Below are 23,231 nucleotides of genomic sequence, written 5' to 3' on the forward strand. Positions count from 1 at the left end.
ACCTTCTAGGCCAGTAACAGGAAGAAGGGGAGGCAAAGCGCACATCCCTTCCCTTCATGACACTTCTGCTTATGTCTCATTGGCCAAACTTAGTCATATCAGCACACCAAGCTGCAAAGGAGCCTGAGAATGCATCTTTCAGCAAAATGTCCCCAACTAAAATTCAAGGTTCTTGTGGTCTCTGTTAAAAAGAAACAAAAAATTGTTATCACTAATGAAGAAGAGGAAAAGGGGTATTGGGAGCAAGCAGTGGTCTCTACAGGTTACTGTGTTATCTGGTTTAGATTCAAGGGCAGAAGAATAGCTGACCAGACTCTGAGAGCTCCCTCAGGCCCAATGAGGATTTGGAAATTCTGTGATAGTCTGTATTCTAGTGTGATAAATTCTAGTTTGGAGGAAACATGAACTTTACAGAACAGTGTCCAGAGGCCTGTAGACCAGGGCTCCTTCCACTTTGGATCACTGGAAGAGTTAGGCTACTCTACTGGATAAGTCAATACTCCATCTTGGCCCTGTGAAGTTTTGCAAGGCTGGTGGATGTCCATTTGATTTGGGGGCACATAGTTTCCCTGTGGGGCTAAGATGATTAGGTCCCTAACCATGCTGATGAAATCTCAATTGTTGTTAAAGCCTCCTTTTTTGTTTGTTTGTTTTTGCATGCAGGATCCCTCCCTTGATCTTCAAGCATTTGAAAGTAGAGTTCAGAGATCTTTGTGGCTTCAAAATCTTTCAGTCTTCCTTCCCATTTTATTGTCTCCAAACCCTTTGAAAATAAATTGAGGGAACAGTTTACTGTCCTCCAATTTATACTATAAATGTTGTTGGGCTGGCTTTTGCAGTATTCTTTATAAAATAACACTATCCATGAAGGGACCTCTTCGTTTACAGAGAGTTAAATGTCAAGAAATAAGAACCAAAGAAGATAATTTATAGACTTTTGCTTTTTTGGTAATTAAAATAAAAATTATTTCTTGATTTTCATGGATATGTAAAAACCTATGTACTGAACTTATTATGGGTTATTTTTCTTTCTGTAGGTTTTCTATGTGTCCTCTTTCCTTTTTGAGATAGTAGCCTGATCCTACTTTATCCCTAGATAAAAATATTCCCCAAAGCTAGTAGAAGTCACGGTTTTTAATATGATATCTTTGGAACAAGATATGACTGGTGGTGACTGAAGCAGTGTTTAATGTTTCTCATTTCTTGGGTCGTGCACTCTAGTTAAATTGCAGCTCTCAGACATTCCTTCACTATTGGGTGTCGGTGACCTCAAGGGGCAAATTTACATTGACGGTCCTGAAACGGTATATGGCACCTTGACATGGAGCAAGACCTGATGAGAATGTGGGGGAAATGGGTACTGAAAATAGATAGGATACTTTCTGAGATGAACAACAAGAATAAAGTGAGATGGTGGGTCAAGAAATAATTAGAAGAGAAATGAAATTGGGATAGGACTTGAAGGGATTGGGGGACAAGGATGGGAGTGGGCCTGGTAGAGCCAGAGACAAAGAAACCATCTCACCATCTACATAGGTACAGAACTCCACTCTCTAAACATTTATGTTCCATTCCATATTCATAAAAGTATTAAGTCTGTTGTACTTAATTTAGAATACCACTGGTATACTCATCGATGCAAGTAACAATTTAGACATAGCAACGCCTACCCCTTGACATTATAGCTTGTTCCTGAAGAATTATGAGTAAAGTAATTGGTTGTGAATCAAGCCATATTTCAAATAGACTGTGCTGGATAAATAACACAAAAAAGCCACAAGTCCTGTTGCAGTGTCTCTGCAGTATAATAGACTGAGGTGCTTACAGTTAACCAGAGAGTCAGCATTTGAGCCCATCAAGAGAACATTGTAAACATAGTGTTTTCAGTCCTTAGGGATTATATAATTTACCATTCCTGCCTCTGCTCACCTTTCATTCCTCATCCTCTGAGGGCACTTAACACAGTATCTAACAATAGCAGTACCCAATAAATAACAACAGTAATTATGCATACTGTCACCCTTACCATTTTGAACTTATTTCATAAATTGACATAAATTTAATAACTTGCTTTCTTAATGTGGCAGCATATCTTATCTGATTTGATTTGATGAACTTTCTTCTTTTTTTTTTCCCCCAAAGAAGGATGGAAGGGCAGAGGTAGGGAGTTGGAAAAGCAAACCTCATCTTCTGGCCTGCCTGCCATTCAGACTCAGTGCTGGATTGGGGATGTAGATGGCTGGAGGAGCCTGGCCTGACTATAGCCATTTTGAGGGGATCCCCCAGCTATGATGAATCTGCACATTTGGCAGCTGGAGAATTCTCTGATGCATTTTTCCTCCTTGTTTTCTTTCCCAGTGTGTCTGAAAAACCCACCCAGCATTCCAATGGCCAGCAACAACACCGCCAGCATAGCTCAAGCCAGGAAACTGGTAGAACAGCTGAAGATGGAAGCCAACATCGATAGGATAAAGGTAAGGATGGCGTAACCCACACAGCTCAGCTAGCCTTTATTGTCAGGAGCATGACTTGCAGCCATGTGTCATTTGGCTACTTTTCTATGGAGAGTGATGAAACCAGTGATGGTGGAAGAGAAACTTAATGGTTAGGCAGAAGTTCATTTTTCTAATGTGTCTTTGCCTCCTCTGGATTTCTCCAGAATAAAATGGTAGTATAAATTAAAACTGGTTCTCTATGTGGACGTCAAAACAAAACTTAGGCTCGTGGCTGAATTCTAGTCAAGGGATTTGGAAAACCCATAAAACATAGAAATCTACCAATTCGTTTCTCTGACCTTGTAAAGAGCCCCTTCTCACTTGGGTTTAATTTTTTCTGTCCTTATGTTGGCTCTAATTTTTAGTGTCTATCTTCATGTCTAATCCTTCTGTCCACCACTGCCTGTTATTTTTTTTCTTCTTTATACCTTACTGGAGTTTTTTTCTTCAGAACGCAAAAACCACTTGTGGTCTCCCTGAGAAGCCAAACAGCATAGAGGTTTCATGGAACTTAATACTCCACTTCTTTCTTTCTCTCACTCCCCAGATCTAACCTGACAGCTTTGCCTTAAGTTGGACCTAACATATTAAGCCAGGACTTTAAACCTTTTGTTGGCAGGTTTTCAATGTAAATTAACCCACACAGATAGCTACTGTAGGTTAGTAAAGTAAATTTATGTCAACTATCAAAGCTTCACTTTCCCAGAAGACCTGAGCATTTTATGAAATGGAACTCAGCAACATATCTCATTTTACTAAAATTAGAACATTCTTTCAGATGCCTTTTTTAAACTGGAAGATTCGTCCATACCTGACTTAGCAATCTGAACAATCCAGCCATCCTTTGGAATGTGATTCTAAAACAAGGGTCAATAAATTATGGCTCATGAGCCAAGTCCAGCCCACTGACTGTTTTTCTCAATAAAGCTTTATTAGAACACAGCCCCACCCATTCGTTTACATACTGTCTGTGGCTACTTTCACACTACAGCAGGGTAGAGTAGTTGCAGCAGAGACACTGTGACCCACAAAGCCTAAAATTTTTACTCTCTGGCCTTTTAGAGAAAAACTTTGCTGACCACTGGTGTATAGCAGTGGTTCTCAGCCCACCTGTATATTCATATCACCCAGGGAATTTTTTAAAAGGACCAATTCTAAGACCACACTGTAGACCAATTAAATTAGAGTCTATTAGGGTATGATTCAGGCAGCAGTATTTCTTTTAATTATCAGTTAATTTCAATGTATAGTTAAGGTTGGGAACCATGGTCCTATAGGAAGGGGTTTGCTCCTTACAACTCCCATCAGGTCTGGGCTAGAGCATGAAGGGAGAGCTGGTCTTCCTCCATAAGTAAACTGAGCAAATTTCCATCTATCCTGAATCTGCTTTGTAAAATTCAAGTCCTGGTAATGGACCACAAAATGTAAACAGCTTCTTTCTTGCAATAACTTTAATTCTTTATTTATGAATATGATAATGGGTCTTCGCCATCTGTCTTGTGCTTTTTTTACCTTCCTCTTCTCCTTTTTTGCCTCTTCTTTGTTTATTTCCTTTCTTAAAAAAAGTATAATATGGCAAGTGCGCACAGTACCTGCTGAGAGAAGTGAGGTGGCCCAAAGATTGTGGCACCAAAAAGAGTCATTCGGTTCTTTGTTTGTTTTTGGCTCTGCCCATGGACCTTCTGGAAACTGCCACCTTGCCTTTTGGCGTGGCCCAACGAAGAAAAAAGTGTTTGCAAAGCACTGCCGTGTTTGGCATTTTCTGTTACTACTCAGCATCCCCAGGCCCACATCCTGAAGGAGGGTGTGATGGTGTTGGTGGTGATGAAAAGCTGACAGTGGGAAGAACAGGACAAAACCAAACCTTTTCAGCCATAGGTCAGACCTTCATCACCTCTCACCTGAATTACTGATTGAAAGGTGCTCTTAGCTGATCTTTGCAATCCTGTCTCAACCCCATCTCCATCCCTGCCGTCGCTTACTCTCCATGTGGCCACAGACAGCTTTCTACAAGAAAACCTCATTAGGTTCCTCTCTTACTGAAGATCTTTTCATGATTCCCATCACCTGGAAAATGAAATTCAAACTCTATAGCAAAGCCCCTGCCCCACTTTTCGGCTTCATCCCCTTCCTCTCACCCACATGCTATACTGAACCATTTTTAATTCCCTTGATGGCAATTTCAAATGCCTTTAACATTCACTCTCCTCCTCTCTACGTTTCTGCTTTACCAACTCCATGACTCCTTGAAGACTCAGTCATTATATCCTTTAAGACACTTTCCCAAACCTTCATCATTAGGTTGGATTTTTGCTATTTTTCGGTTATTCATTTATTCCTTTAACCAATAAATATTTTATTGAGAGCTTTCTAAATCGCCAGGCCTTGTCAGATCTCTGTATCTCTATAGAGGTATAGAGCTAGATGAAAAAGAAGACACGATTCTTGCTCTCAAGGATCTCCTAGTCTGGTAAGAGGTTGCCCAAAAAATGAACAAGACCTATTATTAACACAAATAAGATATCCAAAAAGCATAATTACCAAATACCATGAGAAAGAAGTCCACACCACACCCTGATTCCCTTTGAATACTGCTCCTGAAGACACCAAATAAATCCCTATCTGTTTTAGAGCGACAAAGCATTAGCCTAATGAGCTGAACAATGAGTGACTGCCTTCCTACGTGATCGTCACTTTCACATCTCTGAATTCCTCTTGACGTCATTAGGCCTGAAATTGTTGGAAATGCAGTGGCAGCCTGTATCTCAGCATTTGTTCTGCGCATCAGAGCCGGGCAGGCATGCTGTGGTGAAGTGTCAGATTATTTTTAGTTTAGCTCTTGGGTAAAACTGTGACTGTGTTGACACTGTTGGCAGCTAGCTGGTTTAGGGCTTGCCTTTTGGAGTCCCTTCCAGGCTTCTGAGTGGTCAGGCTTCTCCACCTACTTTTGGTACATGATCCCGTCAGCAAGAAGGGGCTTCTCTCTGAAGATCTCAGGTTTCTGATTTTCCAATTAGAGTAGTGACCTCTTCAAGCTATAAAGGTGGCAGTGGCTTTATGTCCATCTGGCAGAGCCTAGTACAGCAGAGGCAACAAGGAACAAGGAAAAGGAGGGCCTTCCCTGGTAGTCCAGTGGGTAAGACTCTGTGCTCCCAGTGCAGGGGGCCCAGGGTCTATCCCTGGTTGGGGAACTAGATCCTGCATGCATGCCGCAACTAAGAGTCCGCATGTCACAACTAAGAAGTCCGCAGCTAAAGACCCCATGTGCCACAAGTAAGACTCGGTGCAGCCAAAATAAATAAATAAATAATTTTTTTAAAAAAAGGAACAAGGAAAAGGGGACACAGCTGACACTGGAGCTGTCAAAGGTCCCTTAAGCAGGGTGTGGCCTTATCCCTCCTGTGGCCTCCAGAATAAGCTGGAGAGGCCCTACCTTGAGAGGGTCTGAATAACATATTCATTTTTAAACCTTCTTGTTTCCTATCCCTTTGCATCACAGATCCTGAGAGATTTGGACTAATGAACCCATTATCTGTTCATAAGCCTCAGGCATATATAAATGATACTCCCAGCCTCTCTGTGTTTCTTTGTTAGCATTTCATTCAAGGAGAGAAAGGAAAGAGAAACCAAAGAAAGCTGGGAAGGGCTCTGGGGAAAGGAGCAGAGAGAAGTTGTGGAAACTGTGACACTCAGATGTACAAAACAACGAGATACACTGCTGGCGAGCAAAGGCCAGTGAAAGAAAGCTTGTCCTGAGAGCGCAAGTTGAGAGAGCATGTGTAAAAGCAAAGGACAGTAGGACTTCAGTTAAATCTATTTATTCATCATTATGTTAGGACTCCGGGTTTCTAATAATAGAAACCTAACCCAAGCTGACTTAAGCAGAAAGAAGGGATCGATTATAAAAGATACAGGGTGTCTCAGAATCTAAGAGCAGAAATGTAGTTGATTAAGCAGGGGGAGTGAGAGCTGGAAGGCCAGCGGGGACTGCAAGTGCTCTGTGATATGCCTCTGTTTCTCCCTGTATAGCTGCCTCTTTCTTTTCCGGAGAGGAATGGATTTCTCAGCTGCCTGTTCCATATGGCAGACACAAGGTGGCCGCCCATGGCTCTGAGGATCACATGTCATACTTTCAGCTCCACGAAGAAAGAGATAGATTCACGTCAACTCTTTCAGTCTCACTCCCATATTCCTAGAGTGGTATATTTGTTCTACCAAGGATGAGCCATGCAGCTTCAATCAACTGACGCTAGAATTGGACCACGTTGCACAAACATGGCTCCTAGGAACTAACCCACCCATATGGTTGGGAAGGGAACAGTTAAGGAGGGGTGAGAATCATTGTAAGCTAGAAGCATGCCCTTTAACAGAGGGTGTTGTTGACATCATGAATAATGTAGATGTAAGTGCAAAAGAAAGCCAAGGCCAGGAGCCTGGGGGAAATGATTGCTTCTTATCTAGTTGGATGCTCTTTAAATTGCACATAAAAATGTCAAATTTATTTCTCATTGCTCCCAGATGGTTCCAATAGACCTTTCCAACTGGCTCTTCTCACTATCTCAAGAATATGCTATGCAGATTCCCATCTCTCTGGTTATTCTGGATCCCTCACTGAGAACACCCTTCCTCTTATTCTTTTCCTATGTCCTATAGAACTAATGTTTGTGTCCCTCCCAAAATTCATATGTTAAAATCCTAACACCCAATGGAATAGTATTTGGAGGTGGGACCTTTGGGAAGTGATTGGGTCATGAAGGCAGAGCCCTCTGGAATGTAATTAGTGCCCTTATAAAGACTCAGAGAACTCCCTTGCCCCGTCTACCATGTGAGGTTACAGCAAGAACACGGGCATCTATGAACCAGGAAGCAAGACCCTCAACAGACACTAAATCTGCTGGCACCTTGATCTTAGACGTTACATCCTCCAGAGCTCTGAGAAATCAATTTCTGTTGTTTACAATCCACCCATTTTTGGTATTTTATTACGGCAGCCCAGCTAGACTAGGGCATTATCCAAATCTTACTCCTCTCTTACAGGTCAGCTTAAATCCCCACTTGTTCATGAATCTCCTTTTCCATTCTGATCCTACTTACTAGTCAATGTACTAAATAATTTTACCTTCATCAGATAATTTTTCAAACTAGACTACACAGTCCTCAATGTCAAAGACCTTGTTGTCTAATTCTTGGTGATGAGATATGCAGGCAGTCAGAAAACATTTTTGTTAGTGGATAGCTTTAAGTTCACAGACTAAGAGTGTCATATAACAAGACATTAGGAACTATATTTTGCATGACATTTCCAATTACATTTATAGTTTGGGAAATTCCAAGCATGATGTCACTGGCCAAATAAAACTCATTGTAACAGGATAAAATTCAGTGAAATACCAAAAAGAAGGGCATAATTGATCATTTTAAGACAGGTAAATTGTTTCATGTCAAATGTATGATTATAAGTAGCCAGCATTTATAGTATACCTTCTTTCGAAAACAGTTCAACATAAAAAGAACAGACCGATTTTCATAACTGACAAATATGTGTAATTATGGGACCAAGTATAGACGTTTCTAATAAGTAAATCATCTTTCTGACAATTGGCTCATAATACATTGGAACTGAACTTCAGGGAAAGCTGTAGTGAGAAACAAGCCAGGTAGACATCATGCTTCATTCTAGAGAGTGGACAGACATCTTAGATTTGGGACTTTTCAAATACTTTTCCAGCATTTGAATTGAAAGTTTTAACATCTCTTCCCTAAAATGCTTGCATTCAACTTATTAGAAACAGTAAGATTCAACCTTCCTTATAGGCCAATTGAGAGTATTTTCAGGGTTAATAAAATAGGTATAGTATGTCTAGGACTTATAGAGGAAAAGGCTGTGTTCAAAGATATCCAGTCCTAATTCATTTGATTTGCTGAAAGTGGAGCAAAAAATTTAGTTTGAACCCAGGCATACATTAATAATTGAGCATGAAACTTCATTTTTATCAGGGTTGATATAATTTTTAAAATTCAGTAGATATTTGTTAAGCACCAAGTATATTCTTAGCCTTGTGCATTATACCTAGGAGCTAGAGAAGCAGTACTGTTAAAGCTTGATAATTCAAAATCCCTAGGAAATGTAGTTTTCTGAATAGACTAGTTTTCAGGCCACATAAAGTTCTCCCTTCTTAAAAAATATAACTATTTTGGATGATAATTTTGAATGTCTTTTCTTTATTGAGATTTATCAATTAAATATCATGTACTTTTCTTTTTTTTTTTTTTTTTTTGCGGTACGTGGGCCCCCCACCGCTGTGGCCTCTCCCGTTGCGGAGCACAGGCTCCGGACGCGCAGGCTCCAGACGCGCAGGCTCAGCGGCCATGGCCCACGGGCCCAGCTGCTCCGTGGCATGTGGGATCCTCCCGGACCGGGGCACAAACCCGTGTCCCCTGCATCGGCAGGCGGACTCCAACCACTGCGCCACCAGGGAAGCCCATCATGTACTTTTCTTGATGTGTGTTTTGAAAATTAATTCTTCTATTTCCTTTTTTAAAAAAATCCTATTGATGTGTATCATCAGTTTAATATCTCCTTGGAGGAACAGGGAGGGCAAGATAATTTAGAATATTCACTTTATTTTACAAATTTAAAATAGTAGATATTTATCCATACAATTATACTTTCTCTATATCACAGTCAAAGTTTGATCCTGGGTGCTTTTCACAATCATAGTGGAGAGATCCTTTAGGCTCACCTTTGGCCACCAGCAGTGATACGGGCACCTGGTGATGTAGGACATCATGGTGATATGGTGCTTTCCATTTCTGGCATTCCTAATCTTGCTGACCATTCCACCTGTTGTATTTTCAGTATAATTCCAAGGCATAGCAAAGAATACGGATGTTTCTTCTGCATTTACTAAGGATCAAACTAGATGTTTTAATTTTCCCTTACTTGAATTACATATTAATGATTCAAAGAAAAATAAAGACTTTAAAGTAGCCAGCAGCTTTTGACCTGAGTAAAAAGATCTTTCTAGACAAATATCAGGTCAATCTCTCCTAGTGTGAAAATCTTATGATCTCTTCCCAGAGGTGTGGCAGTTTCTTTTGCCTTCAGCTATCTTGCCAGGCTCGTGGCAGGCAATGTTCGATGTTTACAATAACTTCTCATTCTAAGCCTTCATCCCAGCGTGATCTTTCAAGTCCTTTTAAGCATCAATTTAAAGTTGTCAACCCTTGATGGCTCCATTAGTGCAGGCAACTCAACTGAAGGAGTGATTGAATGACTGATACCCTTAACACACAGGCAACTTCCCACGTGCATAGGCAGTGACGACGTATCAGTGCTTGTTGGCCTGGTGGCTTGCAAGCATTTTGCAACATTAATTTTAAGATGTGTTTCAATTTCAGGATGTAATGAAGACGGAGCTATAGGCTTACTCACCATTTAAATTCTTGGGTCTGGTTTTTATCCTTACTGGCAACTACTTCTTCTTAAAGCTGTCAGGGCATTTGCCTAGAATGGGTTCCTATTTTTTCAGAGCCTAAAATCACAACCTGGTGGCTTTTATTGGGACTGTCTAGAGTCCCCCTCCCCTCACTCCCTGGTTCTCAGCCCCAGTCTAGTTTGGTGAGGTTGCTGGGTAGCTGGGTTTCAGCAGTTGTCAATCCAGGGAGATCCTTGCTCTTATCAAAAGTAAATTCCTTCACTGCACATCAGATCTCATCTCCCTCATCAGGAACGCACTCCAGCAGTTCACTGCCCATTCTGAATCACCAGTTTTGGTTCTCTATTTCATCCTTTCCAACAACATTCAAACATAGTGTTATTTCTCCATCTTAAATAAAATTTAAATTTCTTCTCTTGAACCCCCCATTTCCTCCTCCAGCAACTGCCTCATTTGTTTGCTCTGCTTTGCAACGTAACTTCTTGAGAAAGTTGTCCATATTCACTGTTTCTAATATCTCTTTTCCCTTTCTTTAGAAAAAATATTTTTACTCCAGAAATAACCTCAAAGGTACAGAAGAGTTTCAAATACAAGGCAAAAAATTTTGTTTTTCCCTGAACCATTTGAGAAAAGTTGTTAACAGGTGCCCTATCACCTCTGGATACTTTAATATTTCCTACAAGTAAAAACATTCTTCTACATAATCATAATATAGTCATCATGCATAATTAACATTGATCCATCGCTACCTTCTACTCCTCAGGCCCCATTTAAGTATTGCAAATCATCCCAATAATGTCCCTTTGAGCAAAAGAACCCAGTTCAGAATCATGGGTTGCATTTAGCTGTCCTGTCAGGCACAGTTCCGTAGACTTCCTTGACTCTTATACCTTGACAGTTTTTAAGATTATAGGCCATTATTTTATAGAATGTCACTCATTTTAGGTTTGTCTGCTGTTTCTTTATGATTTAATTAAAGTAACAAAACATTAATAGCAGAGAACTGATGGGGTGTCCACCTCACTGCATTCTATCAGTGGCACATGATTTCAAATTGTCACTGGTGATATTAACCTTAAGTACTTGATTAAGGTGGTGTCTTCCAGGTTTCTCCATGTAAAGGTATTCTTTTTTCCTTTGTAGTTAAGAAATATTTGCAATTTGAGGGAAGGATTTTGAGGCTATATAGCTATCTCATTCCTCATCAAACATTCTATTTTTTTAAATTTATTATGCACTTGTGGTTTCCTCTTTTATTGAATGATTTATAATCTGATACTGTCATCATTAATTTTTTCATGTTTAAATTGGCACAGGCTAAATCATTGGCTACTGTGTCCTTTGAAATGTCTCCCTCATTCTTTGAGTACTTCCTTAGTTTTCGGCACAAAAAGATTCTCTAGGGTCCTCTTGTTATTTCCCTGGCCCAGCCCTGGAATCATTCTTTTCTCCAAAAGCGCTAGTTCCCTTGAGAATGGTATTTAGAAATCAAGATCTCAATGCTAAGTGTGCTCATTGCTGAAGAGTTGCTGCTCCTGGGTCCTCTCAGTGGACAGAGCTAGAGAATTCACACACACCTGCACACAAGGACATGTGTGCGCACACACACACACTTTTACATCTATATTTCTTTATCTGTACATATGTGTATAGGTAACCATGAGTTCACATCGACACCACCGGGTCCTATCCTACACCACAGGGTTCATTCCAGCTTTCTACTTTCCATATTTGTAACTCCCCTTACTGTTGGTGAGAAACTTGGCTCCGCTTATCCTTATTTGATCAACTCCCATGTATGGAACCAAGCTCCCACTCCATAACCTCTCTGCCTGATGCAGATACCTTCACATCCCACTTGGGCTCCCATACGCCTCACCAGGCTGCCCCCTGCACAGATGCTCTCCTCACATTGCTCCAGCTCTGACATCCCACCACGGGCCCCTGACCTACTGTAGAAACTATAATACCTTGCTTGGTCCTACCCTAAGCCTTTAAGATTGAATTGTTCATAAAGAAGAAGGAGGAGGAGGCCCCATTTGCTCTACACCCTTTTCACTCCACCATTCCACTGAAACTTCTCTCATCAAGGTCACCAATGACTTCAAATTGCTAAATCTAGTAGTCAGTTCTCAGTTTTCATCTCACTTGACCTATTGACATGGTTGATGATTCCTTATGCCTTGAAGCACTTTCTTTTTTTGGCTCTCAGTACTCCCCACTGTCACAAGCTACTCCTTTTAAATTTCCTTTGCTGTTCCTCTTAGGCTCCCCAACTTCTTACATTGAAGTTGTTCCAGGGTTCAATCCTTGTTCCTCTCTTTTCTATCTAAATGTACTCCTTTGGTGATCTTGCTCATTCCCAAGGCTTTATGTACCATCTATATGGCCTCAAGTCCCAAATTTATGTCTCTAGTCTAAATCTTGCTTCTAACTCCAGCATTGTATATCTCATTAACAAATGTTTCCATTTCAACCTTTCTAAAACTGAATTCCCAGTCTTCCTCCCCAAATCTTCTCTCCCTGCAGCTGAAATGATGGCAACTCAATCTTTCCATTAGATCAGTCCAAAAACTTAGAGTTATCCTTAGTTCTTATTTTTTATTCACACACTATCTCTAATCCATCATAAAATCCTGTGATTCTAGATTCAAATGCTGTTTATCCAGAATTATACTTCTCATCACCACCTCTGCTGCTATTTCTCTGTTCTGAACCACTGTCACCTCTCACTTAGATTACAGCAATAGTCTCCAGGAATCTCCACTTCTACCCTTACTCCCATAGAGTCCTATTCTCAACACAGCATCCAGAATGCTTCTTTAAAATACATCAATGGCTCCCCATTTCTCTTACCATAAGCTTTATTGTATAAGTTTTTACTCAAAGATTGATTACCTTCTCAATTAAGCCTAACTATTGCAACCTGTCTTCCATGCCCCCCCACCCGTATATACACTCTTAATCCCTTTTACTCTTCTCTACTTTTCATTTTCTTATAAAACTTACTACCATCTAACATTCTCTATAGCTATTTATTATGTTTCATTTTCTTCTCTCCATCCTCCTACTCAAATACTATATAAGCAATTTGATTACGCTGTGCATTGGTGTAGTTTGATTCATATTTTTTCATTTGGATTTTGTTGAGTTACTTAAACCTGTGGGTTTATAGTTTTTATCAAATTTGGAAATTTTCAGTTATTAAGTCTTCAAATATTTTTTCTTTCCTCTCATCCACACACCATCTTTCTCCTCTCCTCAGAGACTCCAATTATATGTATATTAGGCCACTTGAAGTTGTCTCCTAGCTCAGTGTGTTCTGGGATTTTTTTGCAGGGGGTTGTTTTTTGTATTGGGGGCGGTTGTTGTTGTTTTCAGTCTGTTTTCTCTCTGTGCTTCACTTTGGAGAGTTCCCATTATTGTCTTCAAGTTCACTAATCTTTTCTTCTGCAATCAGGTGCTAATTCCATTCAGTGTGTTTTTTATCTCTAGAAATTTGATTTGGGTCATTTTAATATCTTCCATGTCTCTTTTAATCCTATTTTGCTTTCCTGTATTTTCTTGATTATATAGAAAATATTTACAATAGCTGTTTTAACAGCATCCTTATCTATTAATTTTATCATCTATGTCAGTTCTGGGTCTTTTTCTCCTCATTATGAGATTAATCAATTTGGATTAATTTTTCTCCTCATTATGGGATAGATTTATTCCCCCTACTTATTTGTATGTCTGGATTTTTTTTTTTTTTTTGGATTCCAGACATTGTGTATTTTATTTTGTGGCAAGCTGAAATTTCTTGTTTCTTTAAATATTTGGGGGCTTTGTTCTGTGGTCCAATTAAGTTATTTGGAAACATTTTGATCTATTCAAGGCTTACTTTTAAACTTTGATAGGTGGGTCCACAACAGCCTTTAACCAAGGCCTACTTGACACCACTACTGAACACACCCTTTTTAAGACTCTACTTAATTCCCTATGTGTTATGAGATCTATGTACTCTAGCCAGTAGAAACACAAACTATTCCAGCCCTGTGTGATCACCAGGGATTGTTTCACTTGATCCTTTCTGAAATTCTTTGCACAGCCTCAAGAAATTTTCTCCCACATATGTGCTGATCAGTGATTAGCTAAAGACTCAAAAGGAATCCTCTGGAGGCCTCCAGATTGCGCGCTCTCTCTCTCTCTCTCTCTCTCTCTCTTTGTTTGTGTAAGTGTGTAGCTCTTTCTTCTCTGTCACTCTCTCCTCAACTCAAGGAGGTTCATGAAATCTGTTTGGGAGCTCCTCCCTGTGCTGTGGCCTAGAAACCATTTTCAAGCAGTACTGCTGAAACATTCTTGGGGCTTTTCTTGCCTCCCTTCTCTCAGGGATCACTGTCCTCTGCTGCCTGTTCTCTACTATTGAAAAAACATTTGTTCACATTTTTTTTTTTCAGTTTTTAAGTTAAAGCAGGAGGGTTTAATTGGTTGCTGTTCCTCCGTCATCATCAGAATTGGAAGTCTAGAATACTGCATACGTTCCACAAGGACAGGAAGCTCTGTTTATTTTGTTCCCTGATTATGCCAATCCCCCAGAACTGTGACTGGCAATTAGGTACTCCGTAAATATTAGGTGAATGGAATATTTGTTGATTAAGATTGTATTTGAGAACTTCTTCAGCAATTATTTGAGTGTTTCCTATGTGCTGGCACTGATGACACAGTCGTGAATAAAATAGATATGATGGTTGCCTTCATAGAGCAGAATGCCAAAAGGGAAACATCAAACATCAAATAAACAAACAATGGTTGAAATTGTAAATTGCAATAAATGTTTTTCTGTGAAGGAAAAGAATGGGATGCTCTGAAAGAGACTAATGATGAAAGTCGTTATTGGATGAGGTAGTCAGTAAAGACTCTGCAAAGAATGCTATTTCACCCCTGAAGGAAGAGAAGGAGCCACCCTGGTGAGGAGATGGGGAGAAGACCGTTCCTGGGAATTGTATATGTGAAGCTCTGAGGCAGAAAAGAACTTGGAACTTTCACAAACTTAGAGAGAGGAGACGTGTGTGGGAGGAAAAAAATGCTACAACATGAAATTGGAGAGATGGCAGGCCCAAAGTAAGCAGGACCCACAGGTTGTGTTTATGATGTCTTGGCTTTCCACAAAGTACAATGGGAAGCTCTTGAAAGTTTTAAATAGGGGAGTGATATGAGCCAATTTATATTTTTAAAATATCTTTCTAGCTGTAGTACGGAGAGTACTACTCCTGGCACAATTGTAAAAGTAGAGAAGTTATTTACAACTGAGATTCTTAAAATCTTTTGTGCCCCAGACCTGTTTGGCTGTCTGCCGAAGCATATGGTCTCCTTCTCAGAATAATGCTTTTAAATTACAAAGGAAACGAATTATATTAAAATATAGTTTATCAGAAAACATTTGTGGTACAGCTAAATATATATACTTCTTTATTAACTGATTATATAGGATGTAATAGTGGGTCTGTACTTATAAAGCAAAAGAACATAAATAAATGTTGAGATATCTTCAGTAACTGTAATGTGATGGAAAAGATCTGATTTTTATTGGTGACTAAGTCACAGAAACTGTTAATGCTAATTGTGTTGTCTACATCTATAATGGAAAGAAATGTTAGATTTCCATTTCAGGTTAGTGAAAATAAAGATGTAATTTTTTTTAAATCATTGATCTTAACAGACCACACCCTGCATTCTATTCACGGATCCTGTCTTAGTCCATTTGAGCTACTATAACAGAATGCCATACACTAGGTGGCTTATGAACAGCAGATATTTATTTCTCACAGTTCTGAGACTAGAAGTCCAAGATCAAGGTGTCAGTAGATGTGGTGTCTAGTAAGGGCCTGCTTCCTGATTTGTAGAAGGCTACCTTCTCTCTGTGACCTCACACGGTTAAAGGGGCAAGGGAGCTCTCTGGGGTCTCTTTTTTAAGAGTACTAATTCCATTCATGAGGGCTCTACTCTCATGACCTAGTCACCCCACAAAGGCCCCAACTCCAAACACCATCACGCTGGGGATTAGATTTCAACATATGAATTGGGGGGGGGGGGACAAAAACATTCAGTCTATAAAATATCCCTTGGAATTTTTTATTTAAGAGGTTATTTCAGTAATTGTGGGAAAAGAAGATGGAGGCTTGGACCAGGGTAGTTGCAAGAGAGGTGACAATAAGGGGACAAATCTGAGATATTTTTCTGGAAGCATCCCTATACAGTCTGCATGTACTCAGTGGCTTTGGTAGGAGAGCTGGATTTGACGTGAACACAAGTCATGTCTTTCCTCAGGGTGTGCTGGCAGCTATCACCTTGGTAGGAGGTGGGGCTGGAGGTGGAGAGGCTAGGGCCAGAGCCAGGTGTGAGCCAAGGCTTCCTGTCTGCTCAGTGGCTGTTACTGCCCTAATTGGGGTGCGGGCAGGTCCCAAGTTGCTGGAGCAGAAGCTCTCAGGGTCAGGTTTGAGCTGGCTCTGTTCCCTTTAAGTGTGAATTCTCCCCTCTCCCAGCACCAGCACCCTTGGGAGCAGTGCTGGAGCAAGAGGGGCCCACTTGGGCTCTCAGTGTCTGACAGGGTACAAGCTGCAGTGGTCCAGCCACAGAGTTCCAGGCTGCTTCTAATGCACTGCCTGTGTGAGTGCCAGTAATGGCTGCCCCCACCCTGCTCACACAGTGCTTCAGGTCTGAGCCACCTCTGTGTCTCTTAGCTGAGTTCTTTCTGTCATGGCAGCCCTCACTCCAGTGTGGAGCTACGACATGAAGTAAACAGGGCTAGAGCATTCACTCCTCAAGCTGGAGAGCACCAGGCAGACATGGGAAACCAGCCAGCCACCCACGCAGTTTGTCGGCCCTCTCCACCCTGCCTCAGGAGAAATCAAGCACGTATGTGCATTCCTCACAAGTAGACAGAGTCCGGGCTTCCCACAGCCCTTGTGTTAGTCCCCCCCAGCCCTCCAATCAGCCAAGGGGGCTTGTCTTCTCTGTGCCAGACCCCAGGACTGGAGCCTACAATATGTAGCTCGAACCATTCACTCCCCAGGGAGGATCTCTACCCCTATAATCTCCCTTTTCTTCTGAGTCCCCTCCCTGGGCCACAGGTCCTGACCTGATTGCTTCTCTTCCCTTCCTACCCAATTCCGTGTACATCTTTCTTTCAGCCTTGGTTGTTCAGGAGTTTTCTGCCAGTTTCCATTTAGTTTTCAGTGAGAATTGTTCCACATTTAGGTGTTTTTTTGTTGTATTTGTCGGGGGAGGTAAATTCCAGGTCCTCCTACTCTGCCATCTTGATCACCTCCCAAATTTGAGGTATATTTGTAGGAAGAATCAACAGGATGGAAAAGGGAGAGATTACCTAAAGTTACTGGTGAAATCTTCATGGAAGAACTAGGCCTAGGAATGTGAAACGTAAAAGAATCTGTATGCACAATGTTAGCAAGGATAGTTAGAAAGCAAGAAGATTTGCCAGGCAGACTATTGCTGTGACTCACTGAAAAGTAAGGAACAAGGATGAAGCTATGGGTTTGAAAGAAAGAGCATTCATAAAGAATAAATCAAGAACACTGAGACTCATGACTCAGGCACTCACGAGCTGTGAGAACTAGGGCAAATGTTCTAATGAAGCCTCAGCTTCACATATTAAAAATGAGGATAATAATAATAGCTTGTGACCCATAATGTTGTTGTAAGGATTAAATAAAATACTGTATGTAAAGTGGTTAGCACAGTTCTGACATGTAGCAAGGGCAGATAAATATTAGCAATTGTTCTAATTACTGCTAAGATTCTGACATTGTATTGGACCATCACCCACAGGAGATTGCAATCTAGTTGAGGAAACATGATAAAACACATGATATATTTTTAGAAGGAAATTGTTCAGAGTCAAGTGTTCAAATACAAGATATGAGCAACTCTAAGCTATTAAATTTTGCCCAGTATAGTACTTCCTGTACCATAAAAAGGTTTTGAGAGTTTCTGCCACGTATTTGTATGTGAGCATTGCAGATGAGTAGGGATACTGTTGGATCTCTTGTTAACAAGGAAGTTTTACATATTACTATTGTCCAGCCTCTGCTGCTTGCAGCTAAGCTCCCATTTGGCATAATAATGACTACAGCTCAAACAATTAAAAACAAAACAAAACAAAAAAGAGGTAATTGAGATTCTGAAAGTCTGTTCTTTGCTTTCATTTACAGGAGCTAAGACAAGAACAGGCTGTTTCCTTTTGTTCTGTCATAATACCATTTCATAAAGATGCACAAAAAATTTCAATCAACCTTTGGAACCAGCCCTGCATTTGAGTAGTTTGTATGTAGATGGCTGTGGCTTAATGGCAAAACATTAACATTCAAGTTCTTCTGCTGTGTACTTTGCTATATGACATTGAACCACTCATGCAATGTACTGAGCCTAAATTTTTCATCTATAAAAGGAGGATAGGGCTTCCCTGGTGGCGCAGTGGTTGAGAGTCCACTTGCCGATGCAGGGGACATGGGTTCGTGCCCCGGTCCGGGAAGATCCCACATGCCGCGGAGCGTCTGGGCCCATGAGCAATGGCTGCTGAGTCTGCGCGTCCGGAGCCTGTGCTCCGCGGCAGGAGAGGCCACAGCAGTGAGAGGCCCACATACCGCAAAAAAAAAGGAGGATAATAGTTCCTACCTCAGGATTATTTTGTAGATCAATAAAGAAAACTTAATGTCTGGAACAAAATAGAAACACAATAAAAATATTTTTATAAGCAATGTAATACCTATTAAAGAGTGAGAATTTAAGTCAAAACTTGTAACAAGAGACAAAGAAAGTCATTATATAATAACTAGGTTAATTTATTAAAAGGTTACAATAATCATAAATATATACACACCCAAAATCAGAGTACCTATTTAGCAAATATTAACCATTAGTACCATTAAGCAAATATTAACAGACCTAAAGGGAGAAATAGACAATACAGTCATAGCTGGGAGCTTTAATACCTCACTTTCAACAATGGATAGATCATCCAGACAGAAAATCAATATGGAAATGTTGAACTTGAACTATACTTTAGACCAAGTTAACCTAACAAACGTATACAGAACATCGCATCCAACAGCCACAGAATATACATTCTTCTTAAGTGCACATGGAACATTCTCTAGGATAGTTCAAATGATAGGTCATAAAACAAGTCTTGGCAAATTTAAGAAGCTTGAAATCATACCAAAAATCTTTTCTAATCACAATTGTATGAAACTAGAAATCAATAACAGGAGTAAAACTGAGAAGTTCACCAATATGCAGAAATTAAACAACACACTTGTGAATAATGAGCAATAGATCAAAGAAGAAATACAAAAAATAATTTTTTTTAAATCTTGAAACAAACAAAAAGAGGAAACAAAACATACCAAAATGTATGGGATGCAGCAAAAGCAGTTCTAAGAGGGAAGTTTATATACACCTACATTAAGAAAAAACTAAAAATGATTTCAAATAAACAACCTAACTGTATACCTCAAGGAACTAGAAAAAAATAGCTTAAGCACAAAATTACCAGAAGGAAGCAAACACAAAGAGCAGAAATAAATGAAATAGAGACCAGAAAAACAACAGAAAAAATCAGCAAACGTAAGGGCTGTGTTTTTTGAAAAGATGGAACAAAATTGACAAACCTTTAGCTAGACTAAGAAAGAAAGAAAAGACTCAAATAAGTAAAATTGGAAATGAAAGAAGAGACATTACAACTGATATCACAGAAATACAAAGGATCCTGAGACTACTTATGAACAATCACATGCAACAAATTGGATAACCTAAAAGACATGGATAAGTTTTTAGAAATACATAACCTACCAAGACTGAATCATTAAGAAATAAAAAATCTGGGGACTTCCCTGGTGGTGCAGTGGTTAAGAATCCACCTGCTAATGCAGGAGACATGGGTTCAAGCCCTGATCTGGGAAGATCCCACATGCCACAGAGCAACTAATCCCGTGCGCCACAACTGCTGAGCCTGTGCTCTAGAGCCCGTGAGCCACAACTATTGAAGCCCGTGTGCCTAGAGCCCATGCTCTGCAACAAAGAGAAGCCACCACAGTGAGAAGTCCGTGCACCACAATGAAGTGCAGCTCCCACTCTCCACAACTAGAGGAAGCCCACACACAGCAATGAAGACCCAATGCAGCCAAAAATAAAAAAAAAATAACTAAAATTATTTTAAAAAAAGAAAGAAGTAGACAATCTGAACAGACTAATTACTAGTAAGGAATTGAATCAGTAATCAAAAATTTCCCAATAAAGAAAATCTCAGGACCAGATGGCTTTCCTGGTGAATTCTACCAAACATTTAAAAAATTAATGCCAGTTCTTCTCAAATTCTTCCAAAAAATTGAAGAGTAGGGAACACTTCCAAGCTATTTTAAAAGCCAGCACTACCCTGATACCAAAGCCAGGTAAGGACATTACAAGAAAAGAAAACTGTAAACCAATATCCCTGATGAATATGAATGCTAAAATTCTCAACAAAATATTAGCAAACCGAATTCAACAGCACATTAAAAGGATCATATACCACAAACGAGTGGGATTTATTCCTGTGATACAAGGATAGTGCAATGTATGCATGTCAATAAATGTGATACATCACATTAATAGAATGAAAGATAAAAATCATATGATCATCTCATTTAGATGCAGAAAGAAAATTTAACAAAATACAACACCCTTTCATGATAAAAACTCTCAACAAATTGGGTATAGAAGGAATGTACTTCAACATAATAAAGTCCATATATATATCAAGCCCACAGCTGACATCATACTCAATGGTAAAAGATTAAAAGCTTTTCCTGTAAGATCAGAAATAGGACAAGGTTACCCACTCTCATGACTCTATTTAACATAGTACTGGAAGTCCTAGCCAGAACAATCAGGGAAGAAAAAATAAAAGATATTTAAATAGAAACAAAAAAAGTAAAATTGTCTCTGTTTGTAGATGATGATCTTATATAGAGAAAACCCTAAAAATTTCACCAAAATCCCCACAAAATCCTGTTAGAGCTAATCAATGAACTCAGTAAAGTAGCCAGATAAAAAATCAACATACAAAAATCAATTGTGTTTCTGTACACTAACAATGAAATAACTGAAAAAGAAATAAAGAAAATCCCATTCACAATAGCTTCAAAAATAGAATACTTAGGAATAAATTTCCTCAAGGAGTTGAAAGATCTGTACACTAAAAATTGTAAGACTCTGATGAAAGAAATTAAGACATAAATAAATGGAAAGATATCCTGTGTTCATGGGTCAGAAGAATTAATTTTTAAAAATTTTTTGAATTTTATTTTATTTATTTTTTTATACAGCAGGTTCTTATTAGTCATCAATTTTATACACATCAGTGTATACATGTCAATCCCAATTGCCCATTTCATCGCACCACCACCACCACCCCCCCATGGCTTTCCCCCCTTGGTGTCCATATGTTTCTTCTCTACATCTGTAAAATGTCCATATTACCCAAAGCCATCTATAGATTCAATGCAATCTCTATCAAAATTCCAATGGAAGTTTTCACAGAAATAAAAAAATAAATCATAAAAATTCATGTGGAACCACAAAAGACTCCAAATAGCCAAAGCAATTCTGAGAATGAGGAACAAAGCTGGAGGCATTACACTCCCTGTTTTCAAACTATATTACAAAGCTATAGTAATAAAATCAGTATGGCATAAAAAATAGACACATGAAACAATGAAACAGAATCAAGAACCCAGAAATAAACCCTAGCATGTACCATCAACTAATATTTGACAAAGGAACCAGAGTGCTTGATGGGAAAATGATAGTCTCTTCAATAGTGGTGTTGGGAAAAATGGATAATCACATGCAGCAAAGTGAAACTGGACCCCTGCCTTATCCTACTCACAAAAGTTAACTCAAAATGGATCAAAGACTTCAATATAAGATCTAAAACTGTTAAACTCCTAGAAGAAAACATAGAGAGGGTAAGTTCCTTGACATTGATCTTGGCAATGATTTCTTGGATATGACACCAAAAGTACATGCAAGAAAAGCAAAAATAAATAAGTGCAACTACATGAAACTAAAAAGCTTCCACACATTAAAAGAAAGAGTCAACAAAATGAAAAAGCAAACTATGGAATGGGAGAAAAATGTCAAACCTTGTATCTGATAAAGGGTTAATGTAAAGAATTCATACAACTTAATAGCAAACAAGCAATCTGATTTAAAAATGGGCAGGGCTTCCCTGTTGGCACAGTGGTTGAGAGTCCGCCTGCCGATGCAGGGGACACGGGTTCATGCCCCGGTCTGGGAAGATCCCACATGCCGCAGAGCGGCTGGGCCCATGAGCCATGGCCGCTGAGCCTGTGCATCTGGAGCCTATGCTCTGCGACAGGAGAGGCCACAACAGTGGGAGGCCCGTGTACCACCAAAAAAAAAAAAAAAAAAAAAAAAAATGGGCAGAGGAACTGAATAGACATTATTCCAAAGAAGATATAAATGTCCAATGAATCTGTGAAATGATGCTCAATACCACTAATCAGGGAAGCACAAATTAAAACCACAATGAGATATCACCTTACACTTGTTAGAATGGCTATTACCAAAAAAGACGAGCAATAACAAGTGTTGGCAAGGATGTGGAGAAAAGGGAACCCTTGTGTACTACTGATGGGAACATAAATTGGTACAGCCACTATGGAAAACAGTACAGAGGTTCCTCAAAAAATTAAAAATAGAACTATCATAGGATCTAGCAATCCTACTTCTGATATATATATATATATCCAATCAACATCTCAAAGAGGTGTCTGCACTTGCATATTCATGGCAGCCCTATTCACAATAGCCAAGTCATGGAAACAGCCTAAGTCCATCTGCGGATGAATAAAGAAAGAAGATGAATCATGTATTATATATTTACAGTGGAGTATTATTCAGCCATGAGAAAGAAGGATATTCTGCCATTTGGGTGGACTCGGAGGGCATTATGTTAGTGAGACACGTCAGACAGAGAAAGATGAATACCGTCACTTATATGTGGAATCTAAAAAACCTGAACTCAGAGAAACAGAGTAGAATGGTGGTTGTCAGGGGCTGGGGGTGGTGAGGGATATGGGGAGATGTCAGTCAAAGGATACAAACTTCCAGTTATAAGAAGAATAAGTTCTGGGGAGCTAATGTACAATGTGGTGACTGTAGTTAACAATACTGAATTACATACTTGAAGTTGCTAAGAAAGCAACTCTTAAATGTTCTCACCACAATTAAAGAA

General features: G+C 39.6%; 1 protein-coding gene across 2 annotated transcripts in view; it reads left to right on the forward strand.

The window, feature by feature from the left end:
* GNG2 (G protein subunit gamma 2) overlaps window positions 1-23,231 on the forward strand; it is a 138,329-nt gene that overhangs the window by 109,470 nt on the left and 5,628 nt on the right. For both annotated transcript variants that reach the window (XM_029236555.1, XM_029236556.1), the window contains one exon: window positions 2,359-2,474. In XM_029236555.1, the coding sequence (XP_029092388.1) occupies window positions 2,388-2,474 (87 nt within the window). In that variant the 5' untranslated portion in view covers window positions 2,359-2,387. The remainder of the gene's footprint in view (window positions 1-2,358; window positions 2,475-23,231) is intronic.

Source organism: Monodon monoceros, unplaced genomic scaffold (genome assembly GCF_005190385.1).
Source record: "Monodon monoceros isolate NGI ecotype Baffin Bay Population unplaced genomic scaffold, NGI_Narwhal_1 Super_Scaffold_21, whole genome shotgun sequence".
NCBI classification, from domain to species: Eukaryota; Metazoa; Chordata; class Mammalia; order Artiodactyla; family Monodontidae; genus Monodon; species Monodon monoceros.